Genomic DNA, 16,354 nt, shown 5'->3' on the forward strand with positions numbered 1-16,354 from the left:
GCGCGGACCCGAGCAGCCCAGCCCAGCCCAGCCCAGCCGCAGCCCGGCCCGGCCCCGCGCCGCCAGAGACGAGCCGGCGGGCGGCGGCGGCGGCTCCTAGCCCGGCTGGTGAAGGGCCTCCGACCGACCGCGGCCGAGCCGGGCCTGGGCGCGGGCGCTGAGGTAGCCCGCCGCGGCGGGCACAGGAGGAAGCGGCGGCGGCGCGTCCTGAGCCGTGCGCGCCATGTCGGGCGGGCCCCCCAAGGGCCTGCCGTCCACCGGGCCCCACTCCCTGCTCGACATGCCGCACCCGCTGGCCGGCTCCAGCAGCGAGGAGGCCGTGGGCGGCGACAGCACGCCCAGCCCGGACCTGCTGATGGCCCGCAGCTTCGGCGACAAGGTGGGGCGCACGGGGCTTGGGGACCGGGAGGCGAATTTCGGGGATGGTGGACCCGGAGCTCCCAACCGGCGCCGCGCCGCGCCCACCCTGGCGCCCCAACCCGGGGGCGGGCGTGCCCTGGGCCCCAGAGCCTTCCGAAAAAGCGTCCGTCCCTGCCGCCCCCGCGGGGTCGTAGCCGCGAGGGGGCGGGCGCCAGTGACAGCTGGTGGGGAGGGGTCCTGCCCGCGTGTTGGGGCCGGTGGCGGGTGTGCGGTGGCCGGCGCGTGTGTCCTGGGATGGGGTCCCAAATTCCTCCAGGTGCATCCCCGAAGGCTGAGCTGTCGGGTAACTTGTAGCTCCCCCACTTTCCTGGGACTGCAAAGGAGCAAGAGTTAATGGTTTTCCGTGGTAGGACTGGCAGCCTTGGTCTTACTGCCAGAGTCATTTTCCCCACGCTCTGTCATGTGGGGAGTGATCTTTGTTTAGGTTTGCTGTGTGCCCTGCGGGGTCACCTGATTCAGACCCTGGCCGGCGAGGGGAGAGTCTCGCTGTGGTTTTCTCTCCGGGGCTAGGTTCACCTCTGACGGCCCTCCACACTGGTTAGCTTCGGCAGAGGCCCGTTTTGTGGTTGATGGAAAGAAAGCTCGCCCTTTGACCTTCTTTGTGCATAAGGAGGCTCCTGATTTTCTTAGAGCAGCATAATCCTGGTGTTGCTTTGAGAGAGCAGAGTCCAGCGAAGGGTAAGGGGCGGCATCCTCCTACCCCTCCATTTCAGCTGGGACCAGAGCTTGAGCTGTGATTCTGTCAGCGCTGCCGTGGCCACCTACTCACTAATTGCAGAAATTAGAATTGCTCTTAACACTTGTAATTAGGATTCCCTCCTCCTGGTAAAATACTAAATGAATTCCTCCTAGTCCCAATATTAGATGGGATTAGAGGACCCAATTCTTTCCCCGATAGATGGGAGGGCATGTGGTACAATAAAAATGAGTATTAGTGCACCGAGCACTCAAAATAGCTATGGAGGGGAACTTGATGTACCTTCGTAAAAGAGTTTATGAAAGTCAGGAGTGGGGAGTAGAGCATTAGGAGCAAAAAGGCTTGAAAAGCTAATGAAACCAATGGATTGAGCAGTTTGAGGTGTGTGTGTGGGGGGGGGGGGCTGTTTGTGATTATTTCTCTTTATTTTATAGATAATAAGTGATATGAAGGGTTATGTTGCTTGGAAATACCTTGTGCATATTTGACATTCAATAAGCAATTGTTGAGTGACTGAATGAATAATTTGTTGCTTTCTTCTAGACCGAGACATTGTTCCTACATGCATGTAGGACAGGGACCCAAGTTAAACCTTCTGATTTCCTTCTCAGGATAGTGAATTAATTATCTATTGCTGTCTAACAAATTACTCCAAAACTTAGCACCTGAAAACAGTGTGTGGGGGTCAACAGTGTCACCTAGGAGCAGCTTAGCTGGGTGGTTCTGACCTCAGGTCTCTTTTGAGGTAGTAGTCAAGGTGTTGACCAGGGCTTCAGTCATCTGAAGTCTGGGCTGGGGGAGGATTCGTTCACTCACTCGGCTGTTGGCAGGCCTTAGTTCTCTTCATAGGGCTGCTTGACACGGCAGCTTTTTCCCCCCCAGAACAAGTGGTCTAAGAGAGCAAGAGATCCCAGGACTCAAGCTACACTCTTGTATAATCTAATCTTGGAAGTGACATCATTCTGCCACAGACCAATGCTAGTACAAAGTGGGAAGAGGGTATAAATACCAGGAGGTATAAATATTGGAGCCATCTTGAATGCTGGCTGCCACTGATGGCTATTTTATTTATTTTTTAAAAATTTTGTATTTATTATTACTATTACGATTATTTTAGTTTTTAGTAATCGCTACACCCAGTGTGGGACTCGAACTCATGATGCTGAGATCAAGAGTCACATGTTCTTCTGACTGAGCCAGCCAGGTGCCCCCACTGGTTTAAACATTTGCTTAATTTGGGGCACCTGGGTGGCTCAAGTTGTTAGGCGTCTGCCTTTGGCTCAGGTCATGATCCCGGGGTCGGGGGATCGAGCCCCGCATCGGGCTCCCTGCTCCATGGGAGGCCTGCTTCTCCCTCTCCCACTGCCCCTGCTTGTGCTCCCTCTTTCGCTGTGTGTCTCTCTCTGTCAAATAAATAAATAAAATCTTAAAAACAAAAAGCAAAAAACATTTGCTTAATGATCCACTCTTGGAGGATACCTGTCTCAGAAATATGGGCGTTTTACTAATAAGTACAGGAGGACAGATGCCCCGTACCACTAAGATCTTGTTGGTGGGTGGGAAGTCAGGCCCAAGCCTAAATACTGCTGGCTTCCTTTACAGGGACAGTTCTGTGAGAAGGACCATCTTGAAGCCGTTATTATTAATTGTTGAATATTTAATAAGTCTCCTTACAGCTGTGAGAAGCATCAAAATGACATCACTCCCAAGGGCCTGATTTATAGTAAGCCACTTTTCCTTAGAGGTCCAATAATGTAATTTCTTTCCCTGACTGGAAGTAACATTTTCCTTGAATCTTGCACGTGTGTTCTAGCGACTGTGGAGAAATTTCTGTAGAGAGAGGCTAGCATTCAACCAAGGTGAGTCAGGACCAGTGGAAGGAAGCCTTCTGTTTGGCCCCTTTCTCTTGCCCATGCGGCGCGGGGGTCGTTGGAGGACAGGTAGGAAAGCTGAGTGCTGTGATCTGTCTTTGAGAAGAAACCTGTTTTCTCGCCTTTCTGGACAATGGAGTTGTGACCCTGGATGCCTGGTTCAGAGTCAGTTCTGAGCTTGGAGAATGAGGGTTTGACAGGCTGCTCATGGCACAGGGCTGTTGTATGACGCAGAGGGGAATTGCTTTCTGTGGGCCCAGGATGTTGCCAAGAACGGGGAAGCCTCGTGTCTTGGTCCAGCACACACTTCTGAATGGCGTCTGGGATGCTTGCTGGAGAAGGAAACAACAACGAAATATGATGGCTTTTTCATCCACTAACTTCTAAAATCATTCAAATCTTGGAGTTACGGGAGAATCCTTCCTGTCTTCCAAGGGTTGCTAGGACTAATTCTTTTCATGCCTGATGAACCCATCAGGCCTTCTGTCACTTCATCCTTCATCTCCACCTAGAATGTAAATAAACCACTTGGCCTGACTCTTTTTTTACTTTCATCTGCAAACCACTCAGGGCTGCTTCTCCCCTGACTCAGCCTCCAACTTCTGTGTGCCTCCCAACACTCAGACACCAAGCCCACTCAAGCCCCAACTGTGGTTAACACCCCTTCCCACACCCGCAGCCTCTTCACTGAACTCTTCTGCCTACTTCCTGCCCTCTTCAGTGGCTACTTCTTCCAAAGGTGTCTTTTCCTTGTCTATTCCACTTATATCAGGATCAGGAGATGGGGGTCAGTGTCCTTTCTCCCTACGGCCCTTTACAAACCAAGCTCTTGGCCCAGCTTATTGTATGGGTTCAGCCACATATTTGAGGGCCTGTCATGAGACAGGCACTCTTCCAGGAACTTGAGATGAGTCAGCCGGTTAAAGACCCCTGCCCTCATTGGGTACTTCTCACTGAGTACGTCCTATGTTCTGTAGTAAATGCTATGGAAGGGAGAAGAAGTAGGTTGGGGAGGGGGCTCAGGATCACTGGCTGTGAGAGGAGGATTTGGATAGACCTTCCTGAGAACTGGAGCTTTGAGTAGAGACGTGGAGCAGGTGAGGGAGGGAGTTAGCGAGTGGAGGTCTGGAGGCGGGTCCAGGTGGAAGGAACAGCCAAAGCGGAGGCTTGCAGGCATCTGCCTGGTGTGTTATGGAATAGCCCAGAGGCCACTATGGCTGAGGCAGAGTGGACAATGGAGAGTTGTAGGCTGACAGCAGAGAGGGGAGGGTCCAGATGGTGTAGGGCCTCATAGGCCACCCTGAGAATGTTGGCCTTTGCTTTGAGTGCTACTCAAGAGCAGAAGGAGGGCGTGATTTGACTTGTGTGTTGAAAAGGGTCACACAGGCTGTTGAATTGAGAACACTTTATTTGGCTATTCTGCTGAAATTTGTTTCCTTTTAGTTAAAAGGACATAAACCAAATGCAAACTGGCGAAGAAAAAAAAATCTCCTGGCTTTAATGTTTTTGAAAAGCCCCAGGTAATTCGGCTTCAGGAGTGGCTGGAACTAGGTATTCAAATGATATCGGAAATCTGTCACCCTCCGTCTCTTGGCTCTGCTTTCTTCGGTGTTAGTTTTATCCTCAAGCTAGCGAAGGGATATGTTCTACAAATAAACCTCACAATTTCAGCAGAAAGAGTGTGTCTCTTTCCTGATAGCTCTGGCCAAAGCCCTGGGCTGGTGTCTCATGAGCCTAAATTGGGTCAGGCACTGAAACCAAGCTTTGTTAACTCTGATTGCCCAGACCTGTACCAGGTCCTTATCTTTGGAGAGTGGAGAAAGGAAATTTTTTGCAGGTCTGTGTGTTTGAATTGTGAAATGTACATATAAAGTACATAAAATGTTTAAAGAATAAAATGTATCTCTGCAGTTTAAAGAACAATAAATACTCATGTTCCTCCTACCCTGCAGCTTAAGAGAATATTGTTAGTATCTTAGAAGCTCCCTGTGTGGCTGGGGAGGATGGAGGTGGTTTCCAAAGCAGATTCAGGAGGCTGCTAATAGAAGGAGGAATGAATGAATGGGGGACAAGCAGAAACAAACGTCCATTTTACAGGACTTCCACTTTTTGCTCCCTGTCATTTCTAACACCCCTGCCTCTCATTCATTAAAATCTCTAGCCCTCGGAGCGCCTGGGTGGCTCAGTCGGTTAAGCGTCTGTCTTCTGCTCAGGTCATGATCCCGGGGTCCTGGGATCGAGCCCCGCATCAGGCTCCCTGCTCAGCGGGGAGCCTGCTTCTCCCCCCCCCCAACCCCCCCCCCCCCCCCGTAAAATAAATAAATAACATCTTTAAAAAAAAAATCTCTAGACCTCAATTCATGGTCTTCTCCAATCATGCCCTCCCCTCAAGGGACTCTGTTCAGACCTTCAAAGCTATGGGCTTCTTAACTTTATCTCTACATACCTTGACCTCTTTTTCAGTCCAGCTGCCCTCCCCCGGCCACACCCTTGCGTTCTAATACCCAGAATGGTTGGGCTTTGAGATAATGCCTTGAGATAGCATCTTCTCTTGCCTTCCCCTCCTCCCAGTCAGCAAGTACCGACTGCACCGGTTCACCTCCCTCCTTCACATTGCATGGCTCATCTCATCAGCTCCTCCTGCCACTTCCTGTCCTCCATTCCCTTGCTCTCCTTCTTTACACCCAGCCTGGATCATTCCATGGGTTCAGGTCTTTTGCCTACACCTAGGGTGCGAGCACACCTTGAGAATCGCTGCCAGGGTCAGGTCGTGGGTACCAGCCCCAGCTGGGGCCTCAGTGGCGCTGGGCGCTCCTCTCTTTGCACAGCCGCTCCCGTTGTGCGCCATGGCTGGTCTGAAGCTTCACTCTGTTCCTCACACCTTCCGCCCCTCTACTCCGCCCTCCAGTTCTGCTGATGAGAAGACAGAAACCACCATAAAAGAACTTCCTTTTTCCAGACTACGAAATGATCTGAATCCGTAGCCATCATTTCTTGGTTGCCCCCAGTTGCCGTGGAAGGGATTCTAGGCCGCTCCTGGACCATGTGGCCCGCCCCATCCGGCCTCTCAGAGACCTTGCTCTGTTCATCACCCTCATTCATTCCTGTGTCTTCACACTCCCTCTCGCCTGGCTCATTCCATCAATATTTAAACATGCTCAGGTCACCCTCACTTGTAAAGCTAACCAGAGGTAAAGAAAACTCTGCTGTGAGGCTCTCTTCTTCCCCATCTCATGATCTATATTGTGACTGACTCCTCTTCACAGCCAAACTTTTTGAAGGAATGGTCTGCCCTGCTTGTCTTACTTGCTAACTCCTCAGCCCACTGCTGTCTGGTTTCTGACTTTACTCGTGACTTCCTTCTTGCAAAATCCAGTAGCCCCTTCACCATCCTCGTCTATCCTGACTTCTTCTTCCACCTAGCACTTGATGCTGTTGAGTTCCCTCCTTCTGGAAACACTTTCTCCTTGGCACTCCAGAGCCTGGCTGTCTGTGTTTGAATCCCAGCTCTGCCTACCTACGGGCTTTGTGACAGCAAATTATTTAACCTCTCTGAGCCTCAGTTTCCTCATCTGTAAAGAGGGGATGAGAGAAGCACCTCTAGCACAGGGTTGATGTGAGGATCTGGGGAGTTCGTACTTAGAGTAGTGCCTGATACGTAGTGAGCCTTTAGTAAACATGCGGTGGTGACGGTGGTTATTCCTAGGGGTTGTACTCTCCATATCGCCCCTCACATTTCTGCCTGTTCTTTGTCCGTGTCTGTATCAGTTGTGGTCCCGTCAGGGTGAAAAACCTCTGTAGGTATTTCAAACTGAAAGGCTGTGGCACAGGGAGCTAGTTACATAGGCAATGGAAGACATGAGAAGTCAACCAGGAGATGGTGAGGTTAAGAGAGTAGCGACAGCAAGAAGCTGCTGTTACCCTCAGGGCCGGAGGGTCAACGGGAGGAGGTGATGTTAACATCCAGGAGCTTCTGTGGGAACTAGAACCACGGCGGGGCGGCTCCCCAAGTGTGGGGTCCACAGAGGAGGGGAGGTCTGGAGAGGAAGCAGCTGCTGCCAGGGACGCTCTCTGAACCAGAACAAAAGGCTCGGGGCAAGGGGAGAAGCACCCTGGCTTCTCTTCTCATCCTGTCTTCTGGTCTTTCATCAGTATCTTCCATTGGCCAAAATATCTTTCTTGGTGGACATGGGACTCTAGGAGAGCCAAACTGTCTTTCTTAGATTTGCTCAGATGGATGCTGGGGGAAAGAGTATCTCTTTCTGTTAGACTATGAACCTCTGTTTGCTGCGATGTGGAGAGGGGCTGCTTAAGAAGAGGCCAGAGAGGAGAGCTAGGAGAGAAAGGGGGACAGGCCCTGAGGGTCACTCGAATCCTGGACCCCCCTGTGCCGGTGATGCCCGAAGCCAGCACTGCTTCTTGGTTACAGGAGGTCACGAATTCCCTTTTATTGACACTCTTTTCAGTTGGGTTTGCCACTTGCCACTTAAAAAAAAAAATATTGACTGATAGATACATTGACCTTAAAATGTGAAGTAAAAATTGAATTTTACTTTGGGAATATTGAATATTGAGAAGGGGTGCTTAGTTCCTATCGGTCAGCCCCACTGTCGGGGTGCATGTCTGAAAATCAGCTAAGGCGGCCGAGGTGGTGTTTTCACCGGGTCCTTGAAGTTTGAGGAGCCTTTCGGGTACGAGGTGGAGGAAAGCATCACGGGCTGAGGGAGTAGCCTGAGCAAAGCTCCTGAGATGGGAAGGACCTGTGCCCGCTGGAATTGGATTGAGTCCCGTCATGTGTTGGGATGGGTTTTGAGGGTCTGGAGGTGGGGATTAGTGAGAGAGGAGTCAGCAGACCCAAGACTGCTTTGAATGCGGTGATGTGGAGGTTAGCTTTTATTCTTCAGGCAGGAGTCAACCCTAGAGGGTTTTTGGGCAGAGGACCATGTGGTCAGTGCTTGGGGTGGGGTGGGGCTGGCAGCAAGAGAGGTGGTAGGAAAGCGTTGGCCTGGTTTTGGTTGGAGTCGTGGCCTGCAAGAAGAAAGATTAGAAAACATAAAGATGACTAGTTTTGGTAGAGTGGGGATGACTGGCGCCCTCACAGAGAGGGCGCGCACAGATTGGGAAGCGAGTGTGAGCAGGAAGTGTGAAGATGATTAGGGTGCAGTTTGAGGTCAGGAGTCAGGACAGAGGTGGTCTGAGCCCCACCTTTGGAAGCCTACTCAGAGTTCAAGGCTTAGCCCAGATGCTGCTTCCGGGAAGCTCTTCCTTAGCATATAGACACGCAACCCCAATAGATCCAGCTAAAGATGGCCGCGGAAGATGCGGGCGTTGACGATCACATGGAAGGCAGGGGTTGTAGCACTTGGGTTATAAGAAGGGTGGTGGCTTGGGGGAAAAACAGGGGTGAGTGAAGACATTTAGGATAGGGGAGACTTGAGTATTAGTAAAGGTTACAGGGAAGAAGACAGACGTTTTGTGTTAAAATACAAAACAGCTTGGCAAAGGTGCACTAATTCGTGTATGAGTAATTGGGTTTGTTTATTAGATATTAGAGGGGTTATATGCAGTCTTGCCTCCGCTCACCCCACAGAATTGCTCATCTTGGCTGCCAGAGCAGTAGTCAGGATGCTGTTCTGTGTGTGTGTGGACGGGGTGACGGTGTGTGGACCAGGGCGAGAGGGATCTGAGGAGAGGTGTTCCTCAAACTCCTGTTTGAGTAAAGGCACAGAGGCAAGAAGAACACACAACGGGTTTGGGGAGCAGAGTGCAGGCTGTTTAAAAAACCTTCATGTCTCAAGCATGTGCTTGTGTGCCTGGCTCTGCTAGATGCTGAGGACAGTGAGAAAGATTAAGATAAAAAGGAACCTCCCTCAAGAGGTTCTTGGTCTAGTGGAGAAGAGATGGTTACAATCGAATGTGAAAAATGTTACATATATTTACTGGCTCTGAGGCCTTGGGCAAGTTTCTTACCCTTGTAATGCCTCGGTGTCCCCTTATCTAAATTTTGGGTTATTTTTACGGGGGTGTTCTGAAGGTGGAACGCGTGTTTGGAATAGTGTCTGGCATATAGTAAATACTGTGAAAATGCTGGGTGTTTGGGGCGCCTGAGTGGCTCAGTCAGTTAAGCGGCTGCCTTCGGCTCGGGTCATGATCCCAGGGTCCTGGGATTGAGCCCCGCGTCGGGCTCCCTGCTCGGCGGAGAGCCTGCTTCTCCTTCTCCCTCTGTCTGCCGCTCTGCCTACTTGTGCTCTCTCTCTATCTCTGTTAAATAAATAAATAAAAATCTTTAAAAAAAAAAAAAAAAGAAAATGCTGGGTGTTTGTATCGCCTTAGGAGCTGACCCTGAGAAAGAATTTAACCGCTAGTAGTTTATTAGAGGGGTGAAGGAAAGTGAGACAGGGAAGGGAAGGCACCAGAAAAAGGTAAGTTACCAAACCAGTTGACACTCCTCGGAGCCTGTACAGAACACACGCCTCGGCTGTCCACACCCGGGGTGAGGCCGCCCGGGTCTCCAAACCGCAGCCTTTATCAGTCATTGGTTGAGCACGCCATGGACGGCGTGTTTGGGCATTGAATCCCCAGGCACTTGGCAGTCTGCCCCATGGGTGGGCAAAGTAGGAGAAGCAGTCAGACCAAGAAATGCATGTGCTGGCAGTTGGAAGTCAGGCCAGTGGGCCCTGGACTGGTCAGGGTGAGGGGACGTGGGTGGGGCGTCGGCCGTCTCCACTACAGTTACTGTGAAAGTAAGGTACAGGGTTGGAAGTAGGGAGTGAGCGTGCTTAGGAGAACGGTGGCTTTTCCAAAGGAGATGATGTTTGAGGTGGAGAATGGAGAAGTAGATGTTTTAGCAAGCTGACAGAGCAAGGAAAAGTACCCGGGGCAGAGAAACCAGCATGTGCCAAAGCTGGGCAATGTCTGGTTGCAGGAATGGCCCAGGAGACGGTGGCTGTGGCTGAGTCGTGCAGCTGGAGAGGGAGGAGGTGGGCAGATGGAGGTCTGTATTGGCGGACGGCGAGGGCTTTATCCCACGGGACTGGGAGGTCAGTTTGTATTTTAAGCAGGGAAGGTTTAGGGCCATACTTGTTAGGTCCCTGTGACTGAGCCCCTAGCTGGGGCTGGAGTGGGATAGGGTGGAGTCAAGAGGCTGGGAGTCTAGGGAGAAGACTGTTGGAGCAGAAGGTTGGGGGAGGCAGTTTTGGTGGAGTTTGACTCACTGATTTCAGGGAGTGTATTGCTCAGGAGTTTTGTTTGCAAATTTTAGAGATCAGGCTTTCAGTAAATTGCGCAAAAAAGGTGAACCTATGGACAGGCTCACTTTAACCCCAGGAGTGAGCTGGAAGCAGGGGTCTGAATGTTCTCGAGGGTCAGATTCATGCTCCAGAGCAGTTTTCTCCAAGAGGGAGGGAGGCGGGCCAACTGGCAGCTCCCATTCCTCCCATTTTACAGCTGTGCCTCCAGAGAGGGAGTCAGTCTCTTACACAGGAAAGAATCTCAGGGAGACATGGCTTGGGTCCTATACCCAGCCTGAGACCAATCAGCTGGGCCCAGAGCTTCAGCCGTGGGCCCAGAGCTTCAGCTGTGGCCCCCGGCTGGGGGCGGGGAGTCTGCAAGAGTAAGTCAGCCCTGCTTCCAGAGCAGCTCTGAGGTGCGTGCGCTAGGCAAACAGTAGGAGATTACTTACGGGGGAGACTCTTGAGTCACAGGTTTTAGTGACTGGCCGAATCATCATGGCAAGAACAAAACAAATTTCGGGAGAAACAGGTCAAAAATTAAACTATAGATTTTCTAAGGCTTTTAATTTTTTACTTTATTTTTATTTTTTAAAATTTATTTACTTATTTTAGGGATGCCTGGGTGGCTCAGTCGGTTAAGCAGCTGCCTTTGGCTCAGGTCATGATCCCGGGGTCCTGGGATCCAGCCCCTGCATCTGTCTCCCTGCTCCACGGGAAGCCTGTTTCTCCCTCTCCCGCTCCCCCTGCTTGTGTTCCCTCTCTTGCTGTGTCTCTCTCTGTCAAATAAATAAAATCTTAAAAAAAAAAATTATTTTCTGGCGCCTGGGTGGCTCAGATGGTTAAGCGTCTGCCTTCGGCTCAGGTCATGATCCCAGGGTCCTGGGATCGAGTCCCGCATCGGGCTCCCTGCTCCTTGGGAGCCTGCTTCTCCCTCTGCTTCTCTCTCTCTCTCTCTGTCTCTCATGAATAAATAAATAAAATCTTAAAAAAAAAATTATTTTCAAAGAGCACGCAAGCGGAGGGAAGGGCAGAGGGAGAGAGAGAATCTCGAGCAGACTCCCCACTGAGTGTGGAGCTGACTCGGGGCTCCCTCTCATGACCCTGAGATCACAACCTGAGCCAAAACCAAGAGGCCGACGCTTAGCCAACTTTGCCACCCAGGTGCCTCAGGCGTAGTTGCTTTTCAAAAGAAAAATTGAGATAGAAATCACATACCATAAAATCCACTTTTTAAAAGCATGTAGTGTGGTGGTTTTGGTATATTCACAAGGTTGTGCAACCGTCACCTGTTTCTTTCTTCTTCTTTTTTTTTTTTTAAGATTTTATTTATTTGTTTCACAGAGAGAGAGGGAACACAAGCAGGGGGAGTGGGAGAGGGAGAAGCAGGGAGCCCGATGCGGGGCTCGAACCCAGGACCCCGGGATCATGACCCGAGCCGAAGGCAGACAGTTAACGACTGAGCCACCCAGGTGCCTCGCCCACCCCGTCACCTGTTTCTAATTCCAGAATGTTCATTACCCCAAAGGTAACTCATCGTTCCCGTTAGCAGACACTCCCTCCACCCCCCCCCCCACCCCCTGGTAACCACCATTCTGTTTTGTGTCTTTATAAATATGAGACTTCTCCTTTAGATACCCTATATAAATAGAATCATATAGTATTTGTCTTTTTGTAACTGGCTTATTTCCTTAGAATAATGTCCTCAAGGTTCATCCATGTTGTAGCATGAGACAGGATTTTCTTTTTAAAGACTGAATAATATTCCATTGTATGGATAGATCACATTTTCTTTATCCATTCATCTTCTGGTGGATGTTTGCTTCTACCTTTTGGTCATTATAAATACTGCTGCAGTGGACATGGATGTACAAATATCTCTTTGTGATCCTGTTTTCATTTTTTTTTTTTTAATGTAAACCCAGAAGTGGGATTGCTGGATTATATGGTAATTCTGTTTTTAGTTTTTGAGGTACTTTCATACTGTTTTCCATAGTGGATGTACCATTTTATAATCCCACCAAATGTACACAAGGGTTCTAATTTCTCCACATTCTAACCAACACTTGATATTTTCTGATCTTTCTTTTTAAAGCTTTTTATTTTTTAATTTAAATTTAATTTTAATTTAATCTTTTTTAGAGAGGGAAAGTGAGGGGGTGGAGAGGCAGAGGGAGAGAGAATCTTAAGCAGGCTCCATGCCCAGCGCAGAGCCCAAGTCAGGGCTTGATCTCACAACCCTGAGATCATGACCTGAGCCGAAATCAAGAGTTGGACACTTCACCAACTGAGCCACCCAGGCGCCTGATATTTTCTGTTCTTTTGACAAAAGTGGCCATCCTAATGGATGTGAAGTTTGATTTGTATTTCTCTGATGATTGATACTGTTAGGTGTCTTTTCGTACACTTTCTGGCCATTTGTATATCTTTTTTGGAGAAATGTCCATTCAAGTCCTTTGCTCATTTGTATATCAGATTATTTGATTTTTTAAAAAGATTTTATTTATTAGAGAGTGAGCGAGCGAGAGAGAACACGAGCGGGGGGAGGGGCAGACTCCCCGCCAAGCAGAGAGCCCGATGTGGGGCTCCATTCCTGGGCTCCAGGATTATGACCTGAGCCAAAGACAGACGCCCAACTGACTGAGCCACCCAGGTGCGCACAGATTATTTGATTTTTTTGTTGCTGAGTTGTAGGAGTTACTTTCATATTTTATTTTTATATTTAACCCTGATCAGATACACAATTTGTAGATATTCTGTCCTATTCCCTAGGTTGCCTTTGTGTCTTTTGCGCAATTTTTTAGTTTGCTATAGTGTCATTTGTCTATTTTTGCTTTTGTTGCCTGTTTTTTAGTGTCATATCCAAGAAATAATTGCTAAGTCCAATGTCATGAAAATTTTCTTCTATGTTTCTTCTAGGAGTTTTACAGACTGGGGTCTTAGGTTTGGGTCTGTAATCCATTTTGAGTTAATTTTTGTATATGGTGTAAGACGAGGATCCCACTTCATTCTTTTGCGTGTGGATTTCTAGTTTTCCTAGCACACCATTTGTTGAAAAGACTGTCCTTTCCGCATTGAGGATCTACTTTTTGTTTGTTTGTTTGTTTTTGACAGAGACACAGCAAGAGAGGGAACACAAGCAGGGGGAGTGGGAGAGGGAGAAGCAGACTTCCCACTGAGCGGTGAGGATGTATCTACTTTTAAAGCTAATTTCTTACTAAAATCAATAAATCATATTAATAGTTGAAGTGCTAAGATGAATTCTACAAATGTTTGAGTGACTTCTCTGTACTATGGGCTGTGTAAGGCGTGTTCCTTGGGAATCAAGATATCTAAATTCTGGAAATGACATTAGCCTGGGCAGGTCTGTAATTAGAATAGATATGCTTGTAGAATAGCTGTTTTACTGCAAAAATGGAAGCCTAGACCTTCTTTAGGGCTACTTAATGAGGGCAGAGGTGTGTTCTAAGGAACTGGGCTTGTTGTCGTCATGACATCAGCATTTATGCTGCAAAAAAATGCAATTTAGCAGCCTTTCTCTGCGCTTTCCGGTCAAGCAAATGTTTATTTCATGACTTGCATCAGCAATTGTGAAGGGCACTTGGACTTTCCTTCATTTTTCTCAAAGATTTATATGGGCCTATTGTGTGTCATACCTTGAGGTTACATAGATGGACAAGAAGACCTTACCTTTAGGCAGTCAAGGCCCAGGAAAGGAGACAGAGGAGGTACCAGTGAAGGATTGCAATTGAAGATGGTGATAGGGGTTACACAGAATGCCAGGAGGGTAATTAAGAGTGATTTCTTTTGAGTTAAACAAATTCTAGAGTAAAGCATGTTTGAAGGAGGCATTGGGTTACCTATTATGGGTTTTGTCCTTGATATTAATGGTCAACATTGGGATTTCAGTGAGAATTTGAGTAATTGTTTTCGGGTTTGATAATAACGGGAAATTCTCTACTGTCTTTCAGCCCTTAGATTTTCTTATGCATATGTTAATCCAGTGAACGTTCTTTAGCAGTGTATCCAAGATGGGCTGTGTAATTTGTGGGACCCAGTGCAAAATTGAAATGCTTGTCCCCTTGTTAAGATTTTATTAAGAATTTCAAGATGGTGACAGCAGAGCATTCAGCCCAGTGTGGAACCCTTCTGAGCACAGAATCCTGTGTGAGTGTAGATTGCACACCCACGGAGCTGGCCCCGAGTATATCTTTTAGAGGTACTGGTTGCCAGGTCCTGTTAAAATCACCTCTTATCCATCTTGGTGTTCTAGATCAGGACTGTTGGATTCCTTGGGTGTGCTTCTAATGAGTCCAGCTTCCTGGGGCTTGCTTCTCCAGTCTGGGTTGACCATGGCACTTGCTACTCCATCCCCTGTCAACATTCTAGCATTTCCTGTTTCTAGAAGAACTTAATCTCCCCTTGTGCCCAGCTTTTCATGCTTAAAGTGTGCTTCGGACTGCTTTTCATTTCCCTAACCATTGCTTCTACTTTCTTTCCCCTTTGTTCTGGTCTCTCCCCCACAGAGGGTGCTCAGCATATACGCTCCCCCAGTTATCCTGGCCTTCGCTCAGAGATATTGGCAGGGGGTGCTCATAATCGCTGCTAACAGTTACAGAGCGCTAACTGGTTGGGAGCCTTGCTGGATCATCTCTGTGCACTCCCCTATGGTGTAGTTACTTTGACAGCTGGGGAGATGTAGGCTCTGGGAGCAGTAACTTGTCCCAAGTCACAGAGCTAGAGGAGAGTGGGGCTGGGATTTGAACTTGGGTCTGTCTGACTTGAGAGCCCACTCTTCTTCACCATCACCACTGCTGTTGAATTGGCTTCCTTCCCCAAGCCCCCTCCCCGATTTCTGAACACTTGCGCACCTGAGTCACCGTAGTACCTTGTGTTTCGGCTACAAAGAACATCTGCACACAGAGGGGGAATGAAACCAGCCTCTCCTGTGTCTTAGCTCATGTCTCTTCTCTCGGTTCACTTTCTCGCTTTTTTCAGCCTTTGTCCTCACCATACCAGTCTCCCTTGTCAGGGAAGTTTCCCAAGGCTTGCTGGCTGCTGCCTGCTCGCTCTCCCCATCCCCGCCGGGCTCCTCGGATGAGCGGTCTTTGGGCATTGCCTCCATCTGCCTCGGCGTCAAGGTCCACGGCCCAGGCCTGCCTCTACCACTCACCCCCGCAGAGACCCGCAACGGCTCTTTCGTGCTGTGGCGCCCGGGCCTTTAGAGCTGCAGAGATCTGGAAGGGCATCCACCCCAAGACCCTCTTTTTTGCCTTTGCAACCGTGGCCCTGTGAGAGGAGCGATTTGTCAGACCCAGGTCACCCAGCTAGCTCCCGGTCGAACTGAGCCCAGGACCCAAGTTTCCCAGACCGCTTGGTCCGATGTCCATTTTCTGTGACTTGTGATGTTAACCAGCCTCCCCTTGATTTTCTTCACTCTCTCTCTCTCTTTTTTTTTTTCCTCGGGGTCGCATTCTGTTCACTGCTGTATTTCTCTAGCCCAGTGCCTGGCACATAGCAGAGGCATAATAAATACGTGCTGAAGGAATGGATTCTGTCCTCCCCTGTCCACCCCTGCCTCTCGGGATCCGCCTCTTTTTCCTTCCGGCTCTAATGGGGGCCCGCCCAGCCGTGCTCCCTCCCCTTTGCTAGTTACTTACACCCCATCTCTGGATGGGCCTCACGACTGCCCCAGGGTGTAGGATTCCCAGACCTTCAGGGCCTCACTTCAAATGCATCTATCTTCCCAAACATTTCTCTGATACTTGTTTTTAGCACCCTTAAAATCACTCTGTGGTGAGAGTATTAAAAATCATACCTTTCTTGGCCTCTCCTCTTAAGTATCTCATTCCTGCATGCAGCATCGCTGTTTACTCTCTTCTCATTTCTCTTGTCCTCCTCAGCAACCTAATGAAGGTGTCTGATTATCTGTCTTGTTTCCCTGCTTTCACTCAGTCTACTCTTTTCTGACCACTGTAGCCGGAGTTCCCCATTCCTGCAAACACTCCATCTCTGGAGACCTGCAGCGACCTCCCATTGCTTACATAGTGACGGTGCAAGCTCATGCCTTCCGTGTTCAGGTACCAGTTTATCACTCTGGTCCTCTCCTAGGGAGTTAGTTGTACCCCTGCCAGATG

General features: G+C 49.2%; 1 protein-coding gene across 1 annotated transcript in view; it reads left to right on the forward strand.

Annotated features, from left to right (window-relative positions):
* The first annotated feature begins 223 nt into the window (after positions 1 to 223).
* SNX30 (sorting nexin family member 30) overlaps positions 224 to 16,354 on the forward strand; it is a 106,114-nt gene continuing 89,983 nt past the window's right edge. The window contains exon 1 of the mRNA XM_021691388.1: positions 224 to 379. Coding sequence (XP_021547063.1) covers positions 224 to 379 — 156 coding nt within the window. The remainder of the gene's footprint in view (positions 380 to 16,354) is intronic.

This window comes from Neomonachus schauinslandi, chromosome 13, assembly GCF_002201575.2.
Source record: "Neomonachus schauinslandi chromosome 13, ASM220157v2, whole genome shotgun sequence".
Classification (NCBI taxonomy): Eukaryota; Metazoa; Chordata; class Mammalia; order Carnivora; family Phocidae; genus Neomonachus; species Neomonachus schauinslandi.